This window comes from Saccopteryx leptura, chromosome 2, assembly GCF_036850995.1.
Source record: "Saccopteryx leptura isolate mSacLep1 chromosome 2, mSacLep1_pri_phased_curated, whole genome shotgun sequence".
In the NCBI taxonomy this organism is placed as follows: Eukaryota; Metazoa; Chordata; class Mammalia; order Chiroptera; family Emballonuridae; genus Saccopteryx; species Saccopteryx leptura.
In genome coordinates, this window is record NC_089504.1 from 22870979 (window position 1) to 22895347 (window position 24369).

Genomic DNA, 24369 nt, shown 5'->3' on the forward strand with positions numbered 1-24369 from the left:
TGCCTGTTTCTAAGTTTTGAACAATTTTTTCTAACACCACCAGTTAAACAGATAAATAAATATTCCACAAATATACTTAAATTTATTTATTCTGCAGGGATAGATAGAGGTTGGTTTAATATTTTATTAAATCAGGGGTCCCCAAACTACGGCCCGCGGGCCGCATGCGACCCCCTGAGGCCATTTATCCGGCCCCCACCGCACTTCCAGAAGGAGCACTTCTTTCATTGGTGGTCAGTGAGAGGAGCATAGTTCCCATTGAAATACTGGTCAGTTTGTTGATTTAAATTTACTTGTTCTTTATTTTAAATATTGTATTTGTTCCCGTTTTGTTTTTTTACTTTAAAATAAGATATGTGCAGTGTGCATAGGGATTTGTTCATAGTTTTTTTTATAGTCCGGCCCTCCAACGGTCTGAGGGACAGTGAACTGGCCCCCTGTGTAAAAAGTTTGGGGACCCCTGTATTAAATGAATGTATTTCTGTTGAAAAAAGTGACATGATTTCAAAGTTGACGGAGAGTTGAATTTAACAAACAATGTGTCTAAATAACAGGAGGTGGTCCACCATACCCACACTGTCCATCTCCTACTCCTCAGATCAGGCTGTTCTCTTTGCTGAACAAAAAAATAATTAGTAACAAAGATTGCTGTGAAGGAGGCTAGGAAGTTTATTTTTAACTACTTCTTTCTAAGGCTGCACAACAAGTTTAGCCCTTATATGGGTGTGTTCACGGGTGGTTAGATTTAAACCAGACTCATGCTAGAGGGAGAAAGCAAGTGAGGATATGTGTGAAGTAGTGGGGGGCTCTGCTCTTGGAGAGACCCACAGACATCACAAGTTCAAAGCCTTCAAACTGGAAGTCATTTCTTCTCCCCCTACAGTCTCTCACTGTTCCAACTCATAACAAGTCCCTTTGGGCCTCTGTCTGAATGGCTCCCACCAACAACAACCCAGTTGCCCAAACCAGACATTTAGGTGACCCAATACTACTCTCGTTTGCCGTTTCTCTCCATACTCATTGCCAATGCTCTGCCCCTGGACTAGTCCTCTCCTGCCTGAATTCCTGTGGCAGTTCCGAGCTGCTCTCCCTGCCTGCCCGTCCTAATCCCAACCCTACAGAGCAGACTCTTTGAGACTTTCCCTGATGAAGTCACACAGCTTAAGCCTCCGTTACAGCTTCTCGGCAACGCCCTCTACTCTGTTTATGAGGTCTACTTTATCTCTGCATCTTAACGCCTCTTTCCAGCCACCTGGAGTCCACTCTCTTGTCACCTTCTGTCTGCATATGCCTTTCTCACCTGATTTGTCTCCTCCCATGTTTTTCATCCCCGGGTTTAGTTTACTTCCTCGGAAGGAGCAGCAGGAACCCCTGCCAGCCTCTGCCCCACCACAACTCTGTCGCCATTTAAGATCTTGTCACCTGGTCAAGACTGTCGCCCCTGGGTGGCCTGGGCCGGCGGCTTCTCGGCCTCATCTGGCCCTTGGAGCTCCAGCCACCTCACCCCAGGTCTCTTCCACCTCCTGGAAGATTCTCTCTCCTTCTGCCTCTCACCACACTTCCTTTGCCATTCAGGGGTGCCTGTCTGAGCCCCCGACCGGCTTGGACGCCACGTTTGTTTCACGCGCTTAGGAAACGGTGGACGTTTCCTCCTAGCACAGTCTAATATCCTCTGTACAGCTGTGTCACTATCTTCCGGGTGACTGTCCCCGTTTTTGGAACGTATGCGCCGTGAGGGACGGACCCCGTCCCTTGGCCCGCCGTGTGTCCCCAGGGCCACCGCGCGCCTGGCAGGTGCACCGTGAGTGCAGGACCGAGTGAATGAAGGAGCGTCTGCGGGGCGCGCCCCCACCCTGTTCCCCGCGGTGCCCTCCGCTCCCCAGCGCGGAGCCGGAAGCGGCGGGCGGCCCCCTCCCCGCGGCGCCGTGGCCTTATCTCCCCGCCTTGAGCCCCAGACGGAGAAGCGGGCGCGCCGGGAGGGACGCGGCGGCGGCGGCATGGGCCCGGCGCCCCGGCACGCGGGCCGCCCGCCTCACCGCCTGCTACCGCTCTTGCTGTTGTTCGGCCTGGCCCGCGGCGCGGCGGGAGCGCAGGGCGCCGACGGTGAGTGCAGGCGAGACGGGCGCGGCTCCAGGGCCCCGCGGGTTCCCAGCGGGGCCTCGGCGGGACTTGGCGCGCCCGGGACGCTTCCCCGCCCCTGCGCCGGAGCCGCGCGGGGCCTGGGCGTGGAGCGCAGGTGGGCGCCTCCGGCCGTCGCGGATCGGGAGGGCGGGGCTCGAAGAAGAAGCAGGAGGGGCTCCCGTCCAGGCTTCCCTGTCCCCGCCCCTGGGCCGCGGGGGAGACCTGTTTCGAGGTGGCCTAGCCGGCGCCCCCGAGGGACTTGAGGCGAGGTGGGGGCGGGGGGCCAGCGGTGCCTGGGAGAGCCGCGCCCCTCGTGAAAGGGCGTTCCGATTGCACTGTCATGCTTGTGGCCCTGCTGTGGCTTTTGCACGACAAATTCTAGACCCGAATTTCTCCTTTTTATTTTTATTTTTTTACGTTGATGAAGAACTAGATGCTAATATGGTGAGAAATAAAGTGTAAGGAAGAAAGTATGTATTAATTCGTTCAACATATGGTCTTTGTTTTCCTGTGCAGAATGTGATGAGGTCTTGATGCTGGACCTCACTGAGTTCATATTCTGAAGGACACAGGCAAGCAAATAATCCATTTCCAGGCAATTGGAGTAGTCCGCCCCCCCCCCCCCCCCATCACCATATTCAAACACACTGTTGAATGTAGTATTCAGATATGTAGGGGAGGTGGCATTTACCTAAATTACTTTAAGAGAAGGCAGAATACCATATGTTCTTTGAGAAGGTGTGAGTAGTCAGCGGAGGGAAAGATTACTTCTAGCTGGGGGAATCTGGTGGCGTTAAGGATGAGGTGATCCTTTAACCAGATCATCAAGGATTTGGACATGGGAAGATGAGGAAGAGGCATCCCAGCTCATAGCTGAGGGCGCAGTGAGCTCTCCACAACTATGTGTAGAATGAATGAATTCCAGATGGCGGGCAGGGACAGGAAGCACACTGGGGCAGGAAAGCAGAAGGTCGCAGTTCAGACTGACTTGTATGTAGGAGAGAGTGGAGAAACAAGAGTGGACAAGCAGGTTAGATTTAACCAGAAGGTAGAGTGCCTTAACTGGCAGACCAAGACATTTAGACTTAGTTGTCCCTGCACAGCAGGAAGCCATTGGAAGTCATTGCAGGTTTTTGTACAAAGAGTGATATAAAAATTGGCTGTAGCTGCCCTGTGGTGGCTCAGTGGATAAAGCATCGACCTGGAAATGCTGAGGTCGCCGGTTCGAAACCCTGGGCTTGCCTGGTCAAGGCACATATGGGAGTTGATGCTTCCAGCTCCTCCCCCCTTCTCTCTCTTTGTCTCTCCTCTCTCTCTGTCTCTCCCTCTCCTCTCTAAAAATGAATAATAATAAAAAAAATTGGCTGTAGCTGCCCTGTGGTGGCTCAGTGGATAAAGTGTCGGCCTGGAACACTGAGGTCGCCAATTCAAATCCCTGGGCTTGCCTGGTGAAGGCACATACAGGAAGCAACTACTACTTGTAGATGCTTCCTGCTTCTCCCCCATCTTTCTCACTCTCCTCTCTCTCTCTCTCTCTCTCTCTCTCTCTCTCTCTCCCTCCTCTATCCAAAAATCAATAAATAAAATCTTTTTTAAAAACTTGGCTGTAAGGAAACCCTCAGACTTCCTTAATCAAACTAAACACAGATTCTGAAATGGAAGGAAATTTCTATGTAAGGAAAAGTTGGGGGTAATTTGCAGCTCAGACTGTTGTCCCCCCCAAATTTTCTTCATCTTGGGACTTTTACCATCACTGATAGGTGTTTTCCTTGATGGCTCAACCTTCTGAAGTAGCCATTTTTGTACATCAGATGCTCTGCTAGGCTTTCTAACTTCTTTCTGTAACTTGGTCTTCCATGGCAGAAAAAGCTTATATATGCTTGGAGACTATTTCAGAATCTTTTCTTTCTTTCTTTCTTTCTTTCTTTCTTTCTTTCTTTCTTTCTTTCTTTCTTTCTTTCTTTCTTTCTTTTTTTTTTAATGCTCTGCTCTTTCTTTTTTTTTAACATATAATTTTTTTTTTTCATTTTTCTGAAGCTGGAAACAGGGAGAGACAGTCAGACAGACTCCCGCATGTGCCTGACCGGGATCCACCCGGCATGCCCACCGGGGGCGATGCTCTGCCCACCAGGGGGCGATGCTCTGCCCATCCTGGGCGTCGCCATGTTGTGACCAGAGCCACTCTAGCGCCTGAGGCAGAGGCCACAGAGCCATCCCCAGCGCCCGGGCCATCTTTGCTCCAATGGAGCCTTGGCTGCGGGAGGGGAAGGGAGAGACAGAGAGGAAAGCGCGGCGGAGGGGTGGAGAAGCAAATGAGCGCTTCTCCTGTGTGCCCTGGCCGGGAATCGAACCCGGGTCCTCCGCACGCTAGGCTGACGCTCTACCGCTGAGCCAACCGGCCAGGGCAACATATAATTTTTAATTGAATTTATTGGGGTGACATTTGTTAATAAAATTGTATAGGCTTCAAGTGTACAAGTCTATAATACACCATCTGTACATTGTATGGTATGTTCAACCCAAATCAAGTCTTCTTTCATCACCCTTTATTTCCCCCTTTACCCTCTTCTAGCTCCCTCCTTCCAAATCGTTGTGTAGTTTCCTGGCCTAGGAAACTGTCTGATGCAGTCTCATTGGATTGTTGGGCTAAGATAGTTGAACAGAGTAACTCCCTCACGTCACATCTGCAACTACCTAACAGCTGTGGGATGAATTTTAGGACATGGAAGTCAGGGTTGCCTGGTTGAGCCTTCCTCCTTATGTAGGCATTCTTCATTTACAACCTTGGAGACCCCAATGATTATTAGGGGCAGGTTTCCTTACAGTGGACCAGGTGGAGGAATGACTGGAGGCTTAGAGCTATTGAGGAAGTTGTTGCAACAGCTGGTGGAGAATTTCTGAGGACTGGCTCCCTAGTATGACAGCAGGAGAAGAGGACCAAATGCAAGTGATAAGGAAGACGTGAAACTGGAAGGACTTAATACCAGACGTGAAGGTGCCAGGGAACAGAAGATGAAAGATGGCAGTAAGGGTTGGAGACCAGGGGACCTGGATCTCTGGTTCTGTAGGAGGAGCAAAAAGATTTGATAAGAAAGATGACTAGTTGTTTGAACTCTCCTGAATTGGAGGTGATGTTAGGGCTTTTGGATGAACTCAGTAGGGAGTTAAGACTGTGGGTAGTAGATATGTGCCAATGATGTAGACTTGGAGCCTGTGGTTAGTCAGACAGTAAGAGGACCCAAAACAGATTCTTGAGGAAGATCAAGTTCAGATGGTAGATCAGGTAGAGGAGAAAGAGCAGCAGCCACAAAGGTGGAAAGGAGACTGGGTTGGCAGAATGTGAAGGAAACCAAGGGAGGAGAAGCTGAGGGGGTGGAGACAGAAGGCTCTGGGTTTGGTGACTCAGGTCAGTGGTGAGCCAGCGCCAGCCAAGCAGGTAGGGTGAGACTCAGATGCAGGGGGATCTAGACAGGACAGAGATTTGGAGGCTAGAGTAGATGCTCTTTAAAGAAATTAGAAGGAAATGGAAGGTAGCATTCAGTTGGGCTGGTCAGGTCAGCACAAGAATTTTTTTGTGGGGTGGGGTTAGGGGTGGGGCAAAGCAGACTTAGAATATTTTAGAATCAGGAGCATTATTCAGTAGAAACAGAGAAAATAAAAATGTAAAAATAAATGAGGCCCTGGCCAGTGGCTAAGTGGATGGAGCGGCTGCCCGGTGTATATACATCCAGGATTTGATTCCCATTCAGGGCACACAGAAGAAGTGACCATCTGCTTCTCCCCTCCTCCTTTTCTCCCTCTTTCCCTCCTGCAGCCAGTGGGTCGATTGGTTGGAGTGTGGCCCCAGGCTCCATTGGGGCTTGTTAGCCTCAGGTGCTAAAAATTGCTTAGTACTTGAGCATTTGCCCCAGATGGGGTTGCCGGGTAGATCCTGGACAGGGTACATGTGGGAGTCTGCCTCACTATCTCCACTCCTCTCACCTAAAAAAAAAATAATGATGATAATAATAATAATAATAATAATAATGATAATAACAAGTGAGGTATCTCATGGAGCAGGTCAAAAGTTGGTCTACTAGTGGGAAAGCTTAGATGGAAGGAGGGGAATGGAGAGCTGCTCTTCCCTTTGCTCACAGCTGTCTCCTTAGTGAGATACTCATATTTCCAAGCCAGCCCAGTTGTCCTCCCTCCCTGGAAGCCCTGCGGAGTTCTCTCTTCCCTTTGGCAGCACCAGCAATACCGTGCCCGTGCCTTCTTAACATATTTGTGTGGGACACTTACACACTTACTATTTATATACACATTTCTATGGTAACTCTATACACTTATGCCAGTGTAATTGCAAACTGGACTCAGAGCTTCAACGTGAGTAGGGACTGTGGCTTGTATTAGGGATCTGGTAGGGGAATAAATGAAGACCACAGAAATAAGAACAGGCACAATGATTTATTCCGAGTTTACTATAGCAAGGCAGTCAGCCAGCCACCATCACTTATACGTCAGAGATGCAAAGGTAGGCAGGGAGTGCAAAAGCTGTATAAGGTAACAAAGGGGAAAGTCCCAAGTGTGCCCTACTTGGAGGATGTTGGCAAGGGGAAGCTGGAGGCAGCTTGCTACCAGCAGCAGCAGTCCTGTATGATTGGTTAGGGGAGCATATTTGGCTCTCTCTGATTGGTTCTAAATTGGAATGCTGGGGTGGGGTGAGGGAGCAAGAATTAGGGAAGCTGGCTGTTAGTAAGTCCTGACCATTTGGGACCCATTGCCACAGAGGTTGTGGTTTGACTTCCTGGACCCATTGCTATAGATTGTGGGTCAGAGTTTATTTTTATATATGGCCTGGCCAGTGTCCGTCTGTGTGTTCAGTCTCTTACATTTAATTGTTATCAAAGACGTTTCAGGGAGGAGAGAGTGGGAGAGCCACAGTCAGATGGCCTGAGAGTGAGGAAAGTGAGAGCACAGTTGGTTGAGCAGGGAGGTGTTGGTGGGTGGGTGGGGTGTCCAGCCGGAGGGGAATAGATAGGTTAGGAATGGGAAGGAGGGGTAAAACCCGTCAGTCCTGTTTCTTAGCCTTTGCCTGGCATTGCTTTCAGTGTGGGTGTGGCGGGGGAACTTGTTGGCTCAGGCCTGGCTGGGGTTTGGAAGGGCCAGAGGGAGGAGGGGCAAAGGCCTTGAAACTCTTGGGGAGTAATGGTGGAGCCTGTTGGGGAAGATGGTCTGTGTAAAGTGCACCTGATTTGACTAATCCTGCATTTCATCAGCTTGGTCTCACTCTGTTATCACGAATCCCAGCAGCCTAGTCACTCTTTAGAGTGGGGAGGAGGAGGAACAATGGAGGGACTGGATTGATTTTGGAGGGACTTAACAGTTGATCAAAGTAAGAGAGCAGGATTAGGACCCAGGAAGGTTGCCACTGTGGCCTGTCTTGCACCTCCAGGGACTCGGTCCTGGGCAGATCCTCAGTGTTCCTATCAAATCCGAAAATGGGTGCCTGAGGCCTCCGCAGCTTGATAGAGCAAGTGGCCTCAGCTCTGCAGAAGACACAGAGGGAATGAGTTTCCAGATTAAAAAAAAAAAGTAGATGGCCTGACCTGTGGATAAAGTGTTGACCTGTAACGCTGAGGTCACCAGTTCAAAACCCTGGGCTTACCCGGTCAAGGCACATATGGGAATTGATGCTTCCTGCTCCTAACCCCCCCTTCTCTCTCTCTCTCTCTTCTCTAAGATGAATAAATAAACTATTTAAAATATTTAAAAAGTAGACAGCCTGCTCAAGAGTGGGACAGCTTTGTTAGTGGGTGACATGTGGGACAAGAACCGAGGGTGTGGCCTAAATATAGGGCTGCTTAACTCAAAACCCAAAAGCATTGACATGGGGGCATTTAGTCGGGGGTTGGTTCCTGGTCTGGTGGTCAGGGTTGGGGGCCCTGTTACGGGACCAAAGGTATCCATTTGCCTCATGCATCAAGCCCAGTCAAATGTGAACAGGAATTTGCAGCCAAGAAAGTAAAGGTTTATTAGTTTGAAAACAGCAGCAAGCCCGGAGTCATAGGGAAGCTGGGGCTCAAACACCTGGCTCCCTGAAGAGTTATATAGTGGAAAAATCATTAATCACTGTGGCTGAAGGAATTGGGGTCGTAGTCTCTACTCATTGGTTGGGGCCAGGGTAGTGAGTCATTATTTGATCATTGTATCAGGTCCTATGTCAGCCATGGCATTGTTCTCTCTGGTTTCATGAGGGTGTGGCCCGCTTCGTGGGCCTGGGGTCTGAACCACCACTGAAGTCAAGATAGTATCTTTAATTTGACAGAGCTCTGTTTTCTGTGGTTAACAGACTTGAGGCTTTGTTATTAAGACATTTTGATACCTGAGTCTGACGTCCTACATCCTACGGGCTTAATGAGTAAGAAAGGGCGTGGATGGACAGAAAGGAGAAAGGATCGTGTTAAAGAATGGAGTTGCTGTGCAGTTACAGCCCCGCTGCCAGATGACCTTGGTCAAATGGGAAAGTAGACAGAGCAAGAAGGCAAAGGAAGCTGAGGGCTCTATAAATGTTTTATGGGAGGAAAGGTTATGGGTTCCTGATAGGCGACATCAGTCCTGGGTTGGGCTGGAAAGGGAAATACAGTGTGAGTCACAGTGCTCTACAAGGATTCCATTGCTTGGAAGAGGAGAGTGCTGTCTTGGAGGATTTTAAAGCAGAGGCTGTGTTTTCGTTTCTTTCTATTAGGGACGCTGAGAGGAGGGTCTATGAGGTTTCTTGCGTTCCTTTCCTCTCTGGGATCTGACGAAGTCTCTTAAGAACAATGCAGTTTTACACCACGTTGTAGGACACCGGAGATGCGTTCTCCTCCTGAATTTGGTGCCCCCTTAGGGTATTTCCTCAGGTCATTTCATCTGTCTCCACATGTCCCCAGAAGTTGGAGATTCAGGAGCTCATGAAGGTTGTGCTAAGTGTGGATTTGCTGGTCTAACTGTGAATGGCTGGGGATTAGATTAAGATTCAAATTCAAGCACTCCATTTGTGCTTTTAAACTACTTCCTTCCCTTGGCGATGGACAACGTTCCTTCATTGCATTGTCAAAGTCCACCTGCTGTTCTTTCAGAAATGCCTTTAAGTTGTTGCTTGGTATGGACATGCGGAGCGAGAGGAGCTTGCTCAGGCTGGCGGGTGCCATTCCAGCCATGGTGTGGGTTTACTTGGTGGGTGGGGGAGAGGGCCGAGGGGGGAGCAGTGCAGAAAACCAGAGGAAGCTGAGCTTCCAACTTCTAAGTATTACCCAGGAGGCTGGAGGATATTGGGAAGGCAGGGAGTGATTATATAAAATAAGATATTATGATTCATAGGGTATCAGCCCCATGAACAGGTAGGCATCTGTTCACACAAAAATGTTGCTATTTGGCATTTTTGCATCAATGCAACTTTAAAAACATTTTTCCCCATTGATTTGAGAGAGAAGCACCAACTCATTGTTCTACTTAGTTATTCCATTTCAGTTTGCACTCATTCGTTGCTTTTCATATCTGCCCTCACTGGGGATTAAACCTGCGACCTTGGTGTGCTGGACAATGCTATATCCACTAGGCCACACGGCCAAGGGTTCAATGTAGTTCTTTATCACTCTCTTCATTAGTATAATTGGCTAGCTGTCATTTATTCATGAATAAAGAGTTGTTGAGTGGTTGTTCTAATAATGTCTAACATGTTATATATGCTTTACATGTATTAACTCATTTACTCTGATTCTCACGACAACCACGTGAAGTAGGTTTGTTATTATCCTCATCTTACAAATTTATAGGAAACTGAGGCATGGGGATTATCAACGATTATATAGCTAGCAAGTAGCAGGGCTACAACTGTAGCTCAAGGAATCTCTTAACCCTGCTCTTAACCACCATGACCAACACCAGGCACTGCCTCTTGCATGACTTGTTTCTAACCATAATAACAGTATCTGCAGAAAGAGATATAAATATTCATGCAAATGACCTCAGTCGAGGGCATTAGAGCTCATATAGCATTTATATTTCTCATTTAAGTCTCACAACACGATCTCCATCTCAGACTAAACTGGAGGGCTGACAGTTTAAGATCACAGAACCAGGGTAGAAGAGAGCAGATGCCAACCTAGTCCTCATCTTTTCTTTGTTGGTTGTGGCTAAAACTGGCCTGGTCCCTGCAGTGGAGCGGGGAAGTGAATCTAGGCGGATAGTCCAATTCATGGATATCCAGCTGGGGATAATAACAATAAAATACTCGGCAGGCCCTTCCTTCTAGATTTTGGAATCCCCACTCTCCTGTCTCTCTGCCAGTACTTCCAGGCATCCACGAGGTGGGGGGCCATTCCCTCGGCACTAGTTTCTGGGGGCCCTCCCCTCTGTAGTAGTCCCCCACTTACACATGGTAGCCACCTCCTGCTTTCCTGAGCAGAGTCTGCTAGTGACAGAACTAAAGTTGTCCTTGACGTGAATGTGAAGCAGTCAGGACACAAGTCCCCTCGAGTTACAGCAAATGTATAGTGATCTTTCTGTTGGTCCGGAGAGTTCCTGTCCCTGAGGGATTCTCGCTGCCGTATTGGTCCCAGGGCTATGCTTTTGCATCAGTCTAGACTTGGTGAAAGCCTCCCTCAGTATTGCTTTTTCTTCTGTAGGATTCTGACCCAAGTCCTGAGGCTGAGCTAGACTTGCAGCATGACTCATAGTGGGGTCCCCCTGGGAGCTTGTTAGAAATGAGATTCTCAGACCCCGCCCGCCACTGAATCAGAATCTCTGGGGATTGGTTCTGTTTTAACAAGTTCTCCAGGTAGAGTGACCGACTGTCTTGATTTGCACCAAATTGAGGGGTTTCCCGGGACACAGGGCTTTTAGAATTAAAACTGAGATGGATTGGTCACCCTATCTCCAGGTGATTCTTAACTGAGCTGTGGGCTGTTGAACAATGGACACTGTGTGTGGTCAGCAGCACCCCCCACCCCCACCCCCACCCTCATCATCTATCTTTGGATTGGGATTGTGCTCCCTGCCCTTTTCTTTAGGACAAGATTTTCCCCAAGAGGCTACCTGGTCTTTCAAGCATTTAGAACTGAGAGGGCCACCTGACAAGGCCCTGCAGACTACGCTTGTTAGGGCTGAATGGGAAGCTTCAGCCGGGGCGCCTCTTCCTTTGGAAACCACTTTCTCTTCTGCAGGTGGTCTGAGAAGTCTCTGGTAGCTTGGTATATACATCTTGTCATTTTTGCTGGTATGGGGAACACACTTTTATTGAGCCAAACATGCCAGGTATGTCCCTGGGGTTACACTTCTGCTAAATTATCCTTAATGAGTCAATAAAACAGGTACCCTAAGGATGAAATGTCAGAACATTAGAGCGAGAGGACTTCAGGGACCATTTAAACTGGCTACTCAAATGTGGTCCACCTGGAAGCTTGGCAGAAATGCACTATGTAGGGCTCCACCCCAGACCCGTGGAATCAGAGCCTGCAGTTTAACCAGATCTTGCATTTTAAAATCTGAGAAGCCCCAAGCCCTCGTTTTACAGATGAAAAACCTGAGACCCAGGGTGATGAAGTGATGTACTAAAGGTCACACATGAATTGGACTCAGCTAGATTGAGGAGCCAGTTCCGACTCTCACGTCCAGCGCTTTCCCCTGTCCCAGGCTGCCCGCCTTCCTACAGGGCCATGTTTTCTTTGTCTGGTTCTATCTATTGAATGAACTTGAACTTCACTAAATTTTTTTTTTTTTTTAAAAACCCTTTATATTCTGTCCTTCACTAATTCAAATGGGACTTTCTTTAATTATCTGAGTGGGTGGTAATACTGTACTTTGCTTCTTAATATCTTGGGTGTGTTTGTTAGATTTCCTCAAAGGTTATATGAAGCAATCATTTTCCACATCATACAAGTTTCTGGAACTTGATCTATATAAATGCTGCCGTCTTGACCTGGAACCCATTATTTTAAAGGTATTTCCAGCTCTGGCTGGATAGCTTGGTTAGTTAGAGCATTGTCTCAATACACAAAGGTTGTGGATTCAATCCTTGGTCAGGGCACATACAGGAATAGATAGATGTTTCTGTCTTTCTCTCTCTCTCTCTCTCTCTCTCTTTGTCTATTTCTAATAAATAAATAAATAAATAAAATTAAAAAAAAATAAATAAAAGTACTTCCAGAACTTTGGTGGAATGTGATAATGAACTTACAGCATCCCCATGGAACTATTTTGAAATATTACGTGTTAAAATGTCAAAATGGTTTCAGCCTGACCAGGTGGTGGCGCAGTGGATAGAGTGGACTGGGATGTGGAGGACCCTGGTTTGAGACCCCAAGGTTGCCAGCTTGAGCGTGGGCTCATCTGGTTTGAGCGGGGCTCACCAGTTTGAGCCCAAGGTCGCTGGCTCGAGCAAGGGGTCTCTCGGTCTGCTTTGCCACCCCTCCCCCCAATCAAGGTACATATGAGAAATCAATCAATGAACAGCTGGGGAACTGCAACAAAGAATTGATGTTTCTCATCTCTCGCCCTTCCTGTCTGTCTGTCCTTATCTGTCCCTCTCTCTGACTCTCTGTCTCTGACACACACACACACAAAGTCAAAATGGTTTCCTATAGTTAACCCATGTTGCTGGACATTTAGGTGAAGGCTCTTCTCACTTCAGCTTTGTCTGTTGTCCCTACTAACAGGAGCTTTTCTGGTCCATTTTCTCCATGTTGTAAAACTCCATTGTATGCTGGGGTTAGTGAGGGGATCCGGGCATCTAACTACCTCTTAGACATATTTTGAAGCAGATCCTTGAACTTTCAGGCCTACCCCTTATGCTTGCCTTCTGAGGTACTCAGCGACCCCAGGTTCTGAGTTTTTCAGGGTTGGCTTTTCGTTCTTCCTCTGTCTCAGGCAATTCCCACATGTCCATTTCTTCCGCCTTCTGAACTATTGTTCACATCTTTTCTCTGCTATTTTCTTCCCTCCCCAAGTTTATACATTTCTAGTTCTTGGTGGCGTGGGGTTGAGAGTATATTAAATCTGTAGTATTTAGGCCTTGGCCGGTTGACTCAGTGGTAGAGTGTTGGCCCGGCAGATGAGCACACATAAGAAGTGGCCATCTGCTTCTCTTCCCCATCCTCTCCCCCTTCTCTCTCTCTCTCTCCTCCCACAGCCAGTGGCTTGATTGGTTCGAGTGTCGGTCCCGGGCACTGAGGATAGCTTGGTTGATTTGAGCATGGGCCTCAGATGGGGGTTACCGGGTGGATTCCGATCAGGGCACATGCAGGAGTCCGTCTCTCTAGCTCCCTCTCGCTTAAAAATCAGCAAACAAACAAAAACCTGTGATATTTAACTGGAAGTCTTTTTCTTTTTAATTTATTTTTTACAGAGACAGAGAGTGAGTCAGAGAGAGGGATAGACAGGGACAGACAGACAGGAATGGAGAGAGATGAGAAGCATCAATCATTAGTTTTTCATTGCGCGTTGCAACACCTTAGTTGTTCATTGATTGCTTTCTCATATGTGCCTTGACTGCGGGCCTTCAGCAGACCAAGTAACCCCTTGCTGGAGCCAGCGACCTTGGGCTCAAGCTGGTGGAATTTTGTTCAAACCAGATGAGCCCGCGCTCAAGCTGGCGACCTCAGGGTCTCGAACCTGGGCCCTCTGCATCCCAGTCCGACGCTCTATCCACTGCGCCACCACCTGGTCAGGCTGGAAGTCTTCCATTTGTAATTTAAAAAAATGTTTTATATATTTTTGGTTATAAGCTCTTTCTTACTCCTAAGTTTGTACTGCTCTTTTTTTTCTTTACCCCCTTACCAGTCTTACTTGAATTTTAACTATTTTACTGCTCTTTATGATGCACTGACTTTGGGGAAAGTTTTTTTTTTTTAATAATTTGAATATATTTTCTGATTTTTAACAACTTTTTTATTTTTACTAATTCCTGATCTCCCCTATACCTCTACTTTATTTTTTTATTTTTATTTTTAAAGATTCTTGCATTAAATTTCTAGGTGTTTCCCACCCCCAACCCCACCCCCGGCTGCTAGCTTTTCTTTCTCTCTTTTAAAGCATAAAGATATGTAAAACTCAAAATTTCTAGAGTAGATATGTTTTTATATCTGGTAATAAACATTTCAACTCTGATATCCTCTTTGTCCCAAGAGAATGATTTGGGAAAGTGTTCTATAGTTTCAAGTAGGTTTTCCTTTGGGGGTGCTCTTCTTATGTTTTATTTTGTAGTTTTATTACATGGTGACCAGAGAGTATGGCTCCTACAATTTCTACTTTAAAAGATTTGTTGTATTTTTGTTTTTGGTCTGGGTATAATAAATGTTTTAAATATTCCATGGTTAATTTGGTGTTAGTAATAAGTAGTGGTTTGTCTCATTTCTGTTTTATTTTTTAAAAAAGTGAGCATGCCTAAGAGTATTTAGAACTCTCCTTGTCTCAGTTGGTCTTATGCCTGGAGCAGTCTGAGGGCTAAGCCTTTATTACCAGGGGAGAAATGGGGCCAAGTCTGAGATGAAATTCCATGCCAAAAGGTTCTATTTACTGGGCCACTCCTGAAATTACAGACACGGAGAGAGCAACACAATATCTCACTAGCCTCCGGTAGAAACACTTGTTTGATCTTGGGCCGCGTATCACTACTTGGTAGATCTGGATGTTTCAGGAGATTTAGTTTTAAACATTTTTGCTGCTTATCTAAGTAACTGGGATCTGGTCATCCTGCTGGGATCTGGCTGTTATCTCACTGATTGTAAACACATTACTTTTCCCCTAAAAGGAAAATGGTTCAAGTAATAGAGAAGTTTTTTTCTCCCTTCCATTTGTAGTAAGTAGAATTACAGGTTCTTTTAACCATTTGGTCAACAGAAGTAGATTGAATGTTTGCATTGTATAAATAATGACATAGCCTGACCTGTGGTGGCACAGTGGGCAAAGTGCCAACCTGGAACATGAGGTGGCCAGTTCAAAGCCCTGGGCTTGCCCAGTCAAGGCTATCTGAGAAGCAACTACTATGAGTTGATGCTTCCTGCCCCTCCCCCATTCCTTCTCTTACTCTCTATCTCCTTTTTCTAAAATCAATAAATAAAACCTTAGGAAAAATGATGACATATAGGCAAATGACATAATCCTGGTCCTTGAGAAGTTCATAGTTCATTCCTAATACCAAGCTGGGAAGACAGAGCTGGAATTGAATATAATGACAAATTAACATGGTTGATAGGGGGAATATACAGGTGTTAGGGGAGCACAGAGAAAGATGCATTTAATTTTCTTCAAGAATGAAGGAATGAGGAAGATGTCAGGGAGAATATGATGTTTAAGTTGGATCTTAAAATAGGAATAGTTGCTAGCTGGACAGAGATGGAGGGATAAGCATTCTAATTAAAGGGAACATCATGACTATGGCAGGGAGTATGAGTAGATAGCCTGTAGGGAAAGACTAGTTGGCCTCCTGCCCAGAGAATACCATGTTTGGTTAGGGTTTTGGAAGAGTGAAGCTGGAGGAGTCAACCTAGAGTCAGACTGTTAAGAACCTTGATTGGTAGGTAGAGGAATTTGCACTTTACTCTCTGGGCAATGAGCTGTCCTTGTAGTTTTTTAAGGATGGACAGATCCTTTTTTAAAGTTTGGTATTCAAATTTTGGTTCTTCATTATAACTGTTTACTACCCAAAATAAGATTCGTCTTGAGTAGGTGGTGGAATTTTTCTTTATCTGAAATATACGATTTATGATTCAGGTTTAGACATCTGTGCCACTTGCCATGAACATGCCACCTGCAAACAAAGAGAAGGAAAGAAGATGTGCATTTGTAAATATGGATTTGTGGGCAATGGGAGGACTCAATGTGTTGGTAAGTTTGGAATCCTGCGTTGAGTTAAAAGGTGAACGAACGAAGAACCAAGGTTCTATAATGTGAAAAAGTTAATGTTCTTGGGGGGAAAACATTGTTATTTTTTCTCACTGTTTTTATTACAACAGTTTTGTCAACTGTATAGTAAGTCTTTTAGTGTTTGGATATATTCTGTCTCTAGTGTTTCCAACAAAGTATCCTTCATGTTAGAGATCACTGAACTTGAATCTATGAAAACTCTCTGGCCTAACACAAATTTGAAATCTGTTTCAAGTCTTGAGTTTAACTTAGCAACTCAAGTTGACATTGAGTTTCTTTATTTCTCTGGTTGTTTTGATATAAAACTACTTATATTGGTATCGTGGGGAAAAACCAAACATAATTTCCTGTTAGACTTTTTGGCTAATTGATGAAAGAAATACTGTTGCTTTGAGTCTTATGTCTACCAGACTCCATCCTCCTCATTTTTTGTGGTTATGACCTTTTGGCGTCTTGGGTGACTTAAAAGAATATAAAGACCTTTAGGCTAGAAGCATCTGAGATTCTTTTTTGCCATGAGAGTCAGACAATATCCAGGTTCAAGCCCAATTCAGAGAGAGGGCGGGTTTCACAGCAACTTGATAATAGTGAATGTTACTATAATCATAGTTTCTTCACAGCAACTTTGTTACATGCAGTAAAAATGTTGATAGTTTTATTTATTTATTTTTTTGAGGCTGTGGACTGACAGTGTACACAACTTTGTTGTGATTATTTTTGTGTTTTTTTTCTCTCTAAAAAAACACAACAACTCAGTTTTGAGTTCAAAAAGTTACAATCCCACTTCACAGATACAAGCTTCCACCATCACACACCATTGCCGATGCCCGCAGGCTGGAGTGGTGCCTTGTTTGACTCCCTCTCTCTAGGAGTCTGCCCACAGGAAGTGTGCTGCCCTGCAGTCCATGGTTCCGAGGGAATTTGCATCACCCTTTCCCCCCCCCCCCCCCCAACGATTGCTTGCAGGGGCTTGGCAATGAAGTTGGACTTGAGGACCATGGATAATCCTTAATCCTTTTCTGCTTCCTCCCCTAATGAGGGCCTCCTCCCAGGAAAGCTCTTACTACTCTGACTTCTGAAGAATACAGATTTCTCTAGATAGAAGGAGGGGGCTTTATTAATTTATTTGCTACTTACTCCCAAACACCAAACACTGCATGCACCAACACTTGGCCTGCTGAGACCACCACCCCACAGGTTACAAGTGAGGTTATACCTGTGCCAGAGGTGCTCTAACATGGTGTAACATGGCTATGCCACGAGACCTAAAGATCCCAGAAGGACCTACAAACCCAGATGTCCCTTCTGGTGAAGTCTGTAGGGGAGAGACATGCCTCAGGGACAATGGCAGAAACGTTGAAGAACAAGAATGTCCCATTTTATGGTGGCTGGACTTGGGTCTGAAACCCCAAGCAGTACGTGGTCAGCCAGGCTGGATGCGGCTGGGCTCTAGCTGGTGGGCCCTCTGTATCTGTCTGTATGTGCTCTTGCACATCTTACCACAGACAGTCTAACAGTGAGTCATGTGCCAGCTTCAATTACATTTTAACAACGGTAATACAAAAAAAAAAAAAAAAAAAAAAAAGGATATAAAAACCAACACCAGATTTTGGGAAAGGGACTTTTTTTTTTTTTTTTTTTTTTTGTATTTTTCTGAAGTAAAAGGCAGGGAGGCAGAGACAGACTCCCGCATGCGCCCGACCGGGATCCACCCGGCATGCCCACTAGGGAGCAATGCTCTGCCCATCTGAGGCGTTGTTCCATTGCAACCAGAGCCATTCCAGTGCCTGAGGCAGAGGCCATGGAGCCATCCTCAGCGCCCGGGCCAACTTTGCTTCATTGGAGCCTTGGCTGCAGGAGGGAAAGAGAGAGACAGAGAGGAAGGAGAGGGGGAGGGGTGGAGAAGCAGATGGGTGCTTGGGAGGGGGACTTTTGAATTAGCAGGAATTGAGTGCTATTGTGAGAGGCAGTGGAACTGCTTTGAGGGAACCAATGCTGTCATAAATCATCATTAAAGAACAAAGAAAAACTGCAGTTCCAACCTTCTCCCTCCAACCCCCTCCCCCAAATATCTTCAAACCATCAGCTGGGTAGATCAGCTCTAAGAAGATACATAAGAAATTGATCACAGGAGCTTCCCCTGATGTCGAGGTGAGGGCAGAGTTGGCGGCTATGGCCTGAGGGCCACTTTTGGCCACTGCTTGTTTTTGTAAGTAGGGTTTTATTAGAACACAACTTGCTCATATTTTTACTATTGCCCATGGCTGTTTCCAGACTCACAGAGCGTGCTGAGCAGCTGTAACCACAGACCTCGGATTGGCCCTTTGCAGTCAAGTTTGCTGACTCCTGGGCTGGAGGGCAGAGACAGAGGGAGATCAACATCCATTTTGTGTCTGCGGCATATCACTGAATTAAACATGCTCAGTGCAGGCTTCTGCGGACTCACTGAGCATCCCCTATCCCAGCTCCACCTCTCTGGGTGACTAATATTATCCACTTGGGTCACTGACAATTAGCAGGAGCTGTTCCTGCCACAATATTAGCCCTGCTTCCCGGATGAGGCTTAAGCACTGATGCCATTGTGTTTCCTGGGTACTCAGAAGTAACAACTGTTCCAGTTAATCATTGCATGTAAAATCCTCCTCCCCTGGCTTTCATGAAAAAAACAAACCAACAAACAACCCAAGAAGAATGGCTAAGCTAGGAGTCTGTTGGATATGTTCCCCCGGGCCTATGGCAAGATCTTTTCAAGAGTGGAAAAGTTTAAAACACAAAAAAAATCCCCTCCTCCTCAACCTCCAGGTCAGATGGATTTCCAAATGGAGATGTTGGATTCCCTTGTGGTTTCATACACACCCAGTGCGTGCCTCCGAGGGGCCCGCGTCCTATTGTCTGAGGAGTCTGGGGAAATACGTCAGAGAATGTGGACATAGTGCAGGAGAACAGCGGGGTGTCGAGCATGGTGTGGACTGATAGCCTTTCCTGGGTGTTGTCTCAATGTATCAACAGATAAAGACGAATGCCAGTTTGGGGCCACTGTGGTCTGCGGGAACCACACATCTTGCCACAACATGCTCGGAGGCTTTTACTGCGTTTGCCTGGAAGGATACCGGGCCACAAACAACAACAAAACGTTCATTCCCAACGACGGCACCTTCTGCACAGGTACTGAAGAAGGGCTTGCAGGAATGGCAACTCGCTGATGGCAGGGCAGGGTCAGGGGTGCGGAGGAGGGAGAGGGCAGGGCCCAGACACGGTGTGATTTAAGGGAGGGACGCGCCTAGAAGAATATCTGAGGGAGATTTGGACTTGGCCTGAGTATTAATTAATATTAGAGAATTATTGTTAATTGTGTCAGATGGGATAACAGTACTGTGTCATTTAGGATAATATTCTTTTTTTTTGTATTTTTCCGAAGCTGGAAACGGAGAGGCAGTCAGACAGACTCCCACATGTGCCCGACCGGGATCCACCCAGCACGCCCACCAGGGGGCGATGCTCTGCCCATCTGGGGCGTCGCTCTGCTGCAATCAGAGCCATTCTAGCGCCTGAGGCAGAGACCACAGAGCCATCCTCAGCGCCCGGGCAAACTTTGCTCCAGTGGAGCCTCAGCTGCGGGAGGGGAAGAGAGAGACAGAGAGGAAGGAGAGGGGGAGGGGTGGAGAAGCAGATGGGCGCCTCTCCTGTGTGCCCTGGCCGGGAATCGAACCCAGGACTCCTACACGCCAGGCCGACGCTCTACCACTGAGACAACCGGCCAGGGCCTAGGATAATATTCTTGTTTAGGGAGATGTATGCTGAAGTAACTAGGGGTGTTATGATGGCATATCTAGTGTTATTTTATCTGTAAAGTACTATAAATGCCAAAATGTGTGCAGTCACGGAAGCTTGGAGGTATGGGACTGTGGGAATTCACTGGAGTATTCTTTTTCTTGTTTGAACATTTTTATAACAACAAAGAGGGGCTGTCAGAGATGGTATGCCATCTGCAGGTTCCTGTGACCCCAAGTGGGGTGTTTGTTCTTGGGGTGACTCTGGCACTCACCAGCTCTATGGTGGTGGTGTTGGCTCCAGGAGCTGGGCACCGAGTGTTGGCTCCTAGGTGGTCAGAGTGCTGCCCCTGCAAGAGAAGGGGGCCCACCTCCCCCAGGAACAAGCTGAGCAAGGAGTGTAAGTTTTCGGACCTCAGTAGCTTTGATAGTCAGGTTTCTGGGCATGCGCTGATCGAAGACAAGGAGAGCGGCAGAACCCTCCTCATTTTCAGTGGCCCCTGTGTTATCTGAGCTCTACTTATAGCCTGTCATAATATCGTTCTTTGGTTTTCTTAGAAAAATCTTTGAGCATTAATGAAGAGGGAAGGCAGGAAGAGACTGCCGGTTCTCGGATGGGCTTGTGCAGACTTAATGACTCTGCTTAAAAGCTTTGCTGTATTTAAAGGTTTTCAGGGAAAAGAAAGGGAGAGGAGAACATGGTTTACTTTCTTACCCACCAAGAACCACGGGTTCTGATGCTGATTCATTCCCCCTCTTGACCTGTATACCAAGTAAAGCGCCCTCGGAGACTCCATGTGATTTATTCTTGGCAAGAATGAGAACATGCCTTCAGAGAAGACATTTTATAATCCCCTGTTGTTTCAGGTAGCAAATTATTTACCACATGATTGCAGAAGTACAGTGTTGCAGGATTAAATGAGATGAATTTAAAAAAGAGGGTACCAATTTAAAAAAAGCCTGACAAGATGATGGCCTGGTATTCAGCTCACTCAGTACCCATTTCTCCTGCTCTTCGGTGTGCCAAGGCTGTGCTAGGGGAAGGGGACGCAGACTGACTTCAGACTGGGGTGTTCGTGATAGGCAAGCAGAGGGTGCTTCCTGGAATCCAGAATCCACAGGGGCACTCATTTTGGAGGTGGGGAAGGGATTGGGGAACTTTCTGGAGGACGTGATACCTGAAATTGTCTTTTCAAGTTTGTGGGAGTTTGCCAGGAAAGACTTCTATAACTATGTCACTATAGTTTTCAAGGACGCATTCTACTTTTATAAAACTTAGAAGAACAAAAAAAATTTTATGCAAGGATTAAATCCATGTCAGCCTGAAAAGAATCAATCTCCCTGGAATAAACTCCTGAACTGGACCCCGCTTCTATTTATTCTACTTCTTATAATTTTTTAGTAAGCTTTTCTTAAAAAAAAAAAAGAGAAGATATTATTGACATACCATAAAATTCACTCTTTTGAAATATATAGTTCAGTAGTTTTTAGTCTATTCACAAAGTTGTGCAGTAATCACCATTATCACATTTTATAGCATCTCCGTCTCCCCCTCAAAAAATAAAAAGAAGCCCCAGACCCATTGGCAATCATTCATTCACATGACTTTCCTCTTGAGAGCTGATGGATTAGTCTTCTCAATGATACTGAATTTCTTTCACAGTCATGGTTCCACAGAAACATCAGTGGCCTTTAGCTGGGGCAGAGGCTTCGCAAGTTTTGGGGTATCAGCAGTTAGCCAGTGTTTGCCTGGAACCACAGGATGTGATTCATAGTTCTTGAATTTCGAGGAATCCTGTGACCAGATGTTTCTCATACTTTGCAGAGTTCAAGTCAAGTTCAGGGTGCAGGTTGTCCCCTTGGGATGCCCCTAAGGATAGATGGGGAGTGACGGCAGGGGTCCTGTTCCCTTGGGATGCCCCTAAGGACAGATGGGGAGTGACGGCAGGGGTCCTAGGGTAGTTCAAGTCAAGTTCAGGGTGCAGGTTGTCCCCTTGGGATGCCCCTAAGGATAGATGGGGAGTGACGGCAGGGGTCCTAGGGTAGTTCAAGTCAAGTTCAGGTTGCAGGTTGTCCCCTTGGGATGCCCCTAAGGATAGATGGGGAGTGACGGCAGGGGTCCTAGGGTAGTTCAAGTCAAGTTCAGGGTGCAGGTTGTCCCCTTGGGATGCCCCTAAGGATAGATGGGGAGTGACGGCAGGGGTCCTAGGGTAGTTCAAGTCAAGTTCAGGGTGCAGGTTGTCCCCTTGGGATGCCCCTAAGGATAGATGGGGAGTGACGGCAGGGGTCCTAGGGTAGTTCAAGTCAAGTTCAGGGTGCAGGTTGTCCCCTTGGGATGCCCCTAAGGATAGATGGGGAGTGACGGCAGGGGTCCTAGGGTAGGGGTTCCCCTTCTGGAGAACATGCAGGTGTTCTGGCCCCCAGGGATGCCCCCTGAGTGAGTCCTGGCGATCACTGAAACCTTGCTATGTGCCACAACCCAGAGGAAGAAGCTCTGTGGCGTTTCCAGGGTGAGGCCGAGAGTGAGTGCAGAGAAATGAGACTTTTCTGGAAAAAAAGGCATGTGGCTGTCATCTCTCAATCAGCAGGGCTTTGGGAAAGAATCTGGGATGTCCATATCTTGGTGCTTGAGTAAGCAGCCATAGAAAAGTGTGGGGGATTTTAACCTGCAGAACGACTCAGGGACACCCCTCTCACTCCCAAAGATGGGTAATGGTGCCTTAGTCAAGGCCTCTGACATTTTGGGGGTGGAGCTTTGGTGTAGCCATTTTTTGATTTAACATTCATGACCTGATGATCATTTCGGACCAGTACATTGTATTGCATGAAAATTATAAATCTCTTAAAAAATAATATAGGTAGATATATAATACCTTTCAAATGAACTATGCAGAATTTATTATATATCTGTATTGTGCTACTTAACTGACTTTTCCCCTTATCATGTTTTTTTGCTATTGTAAGAAATGCTATAACATGCACCCTTGTACTTATATCCTACAAATAATTATCTCCTTATTATATATAAGGAAAATGGTTTCTGTGTCAAAGGAACACATTTTACAGTTTGATACATAGTACCAGACTGCCTTCCACAAGGTTCATAGCAATACTCTCTCTGACTATTCACTTCATAAAGGTGCTCAATTCTTCACATCCTTGCCATCTCTGGATAGTATTAATAAATGATGTAAATTCATCAGTCCTGATTTTAAATGGGTGTGTGTTTTCCTCTAATGTGGCTTCATACAATCTAGGCTTCTTAGCTGATTTTGGCATCTGAGGAGGGAAGGTGGCAGGAAAAAAAATAGTAAATTTACTTTCCAAATTGTGAGGCAATAATTTTGGTCTCATCTTACTTTGTGGCATTAGGAGGATCTGGTTCTTAGGTGGCAATATGGAGAAAAGTTGGTGTTGAGGGTATTTTCATGAACGTGGAAGTTCCTGAATGCATTTTTCTTGTTGGGTTTATTCTTGGTCTTCACATTTTAAAGGCTTCTCAAGACAAGGGCCTGTGTTTAATGGGGTGTTCCACAGTAGCTTCTTTTTAAACTTTTGCCTCTTGGGACCTCTTGTTCCAGCTAAGGGTCCTCCAGATGGGTTGTTTGCTTCTGTCTTGGAGCAGTCAAATCCAGTGGAACAAGCCATGTGGCCACTCTCGGGCCCCAGGGAGCATTGCTCAAGGTCTCAGTCGGGCTCAGATAGGAAGGAGTGGCTTGTGCTCCAAGGAGGTCTGAGTCAGTAGAGCAGCAAGACTCACTCCTGTGTTAGCTACCGTGCCTTGGGGACCTCCGGTCTGCCAGGCCCCGTGCTAACTGCTTTCCACACAGTTTATTCAGTCCCCACAAGAAACTGCTATCATTAGCTTCATTTTGCAGAAGTGGTTTAGAAAGGATGAGGAACAGACATCAGTATATCTAGTAAGTAGCAGAATCAGTTCTCGGACCTGAGTCTTTTTGACTTTCAAACCCATGCTCTTAGTTGAAAGGGCTGAATACAGAACACTAGGCCCTGGGACCAGGTCACAGGGTCCTGCTCAGTTTTGCCGCTGTCTAGTGTGACATTGTTTTGACTGCAGATAAAGTTAAATAATCCCATATATAGAATAGGACACAGGGAATTTCCCCCTTCATTAATTAAGTATGTTAATCAGGTTACTTACGTTTTTTCTTCACAACCAAATATATATAACTTGGGAGACCCCATGGAATTTACTAGTATGTGGAGAAGTTGTTCTGATGAGCTTAGCAGGTGTATCCAACCAAGATTCTAGAATGGGTTAGAAAAGGGATGGTTTGTGAACTTAAGATGTAACAGGGGGTTAAAAGTCAAAATCAAGTCATAACCGTCTCAGTGACACCTAGTAGATATATCTACGCTTCATTAAGGCAATTGATGATATCTTTGACAGTCTCTGTGGATGGGAATTATTGATTGGATATTCATACAATTGGATTGTAATAGGAAAGACAGTGTGCCATAGTGGTTAGGCATATGGTCTCTGGAGCCAGATACCCAGCTTCCAATCCTGGCTTTCCACTACTTACCTTCGTGACTTCCGTCCAGTTAGTTACTCAGCCACTCCCTGTTT

At 46.4% G+C, this 24369-nt stretch overlaps 1 protein-coding gene across 3 annotated transcripts in view; it reads left to right on the top strand.

Annotated features, from left to right (window-relative positions):
- The first annotated feature begins 1817 nt into the window (after positions 1 to 1817).
- The window catches only part of SUSD1 (sushi domain containing 1), a 110446-nt gene continuing 87894 nt past the window's right edge, over positions 1818 to 24369 (top strand). For all 3 annotated transcript variants that reach the window (XM_066367430.1, XM_066367432.1, XM_066367431.1), the window contains exons 1-3: positions 1818 to 2103; positions 15856 to 15969; positions 19018 to 19173. In XM_066367430.1, coding sequence (XP_066223527.1) covers positions 1998 to 2103; positions 15856 to 15969; positions 19018 to 19173 — 376 coding nt within the window. In that variant the 5' untranslated portion in view covers positions 1818 to 1997. The remainder of the gene's footprint in view (positions 2104 to 15855; positions 15970 to 19017; positions 19174 to 24369) is intronic.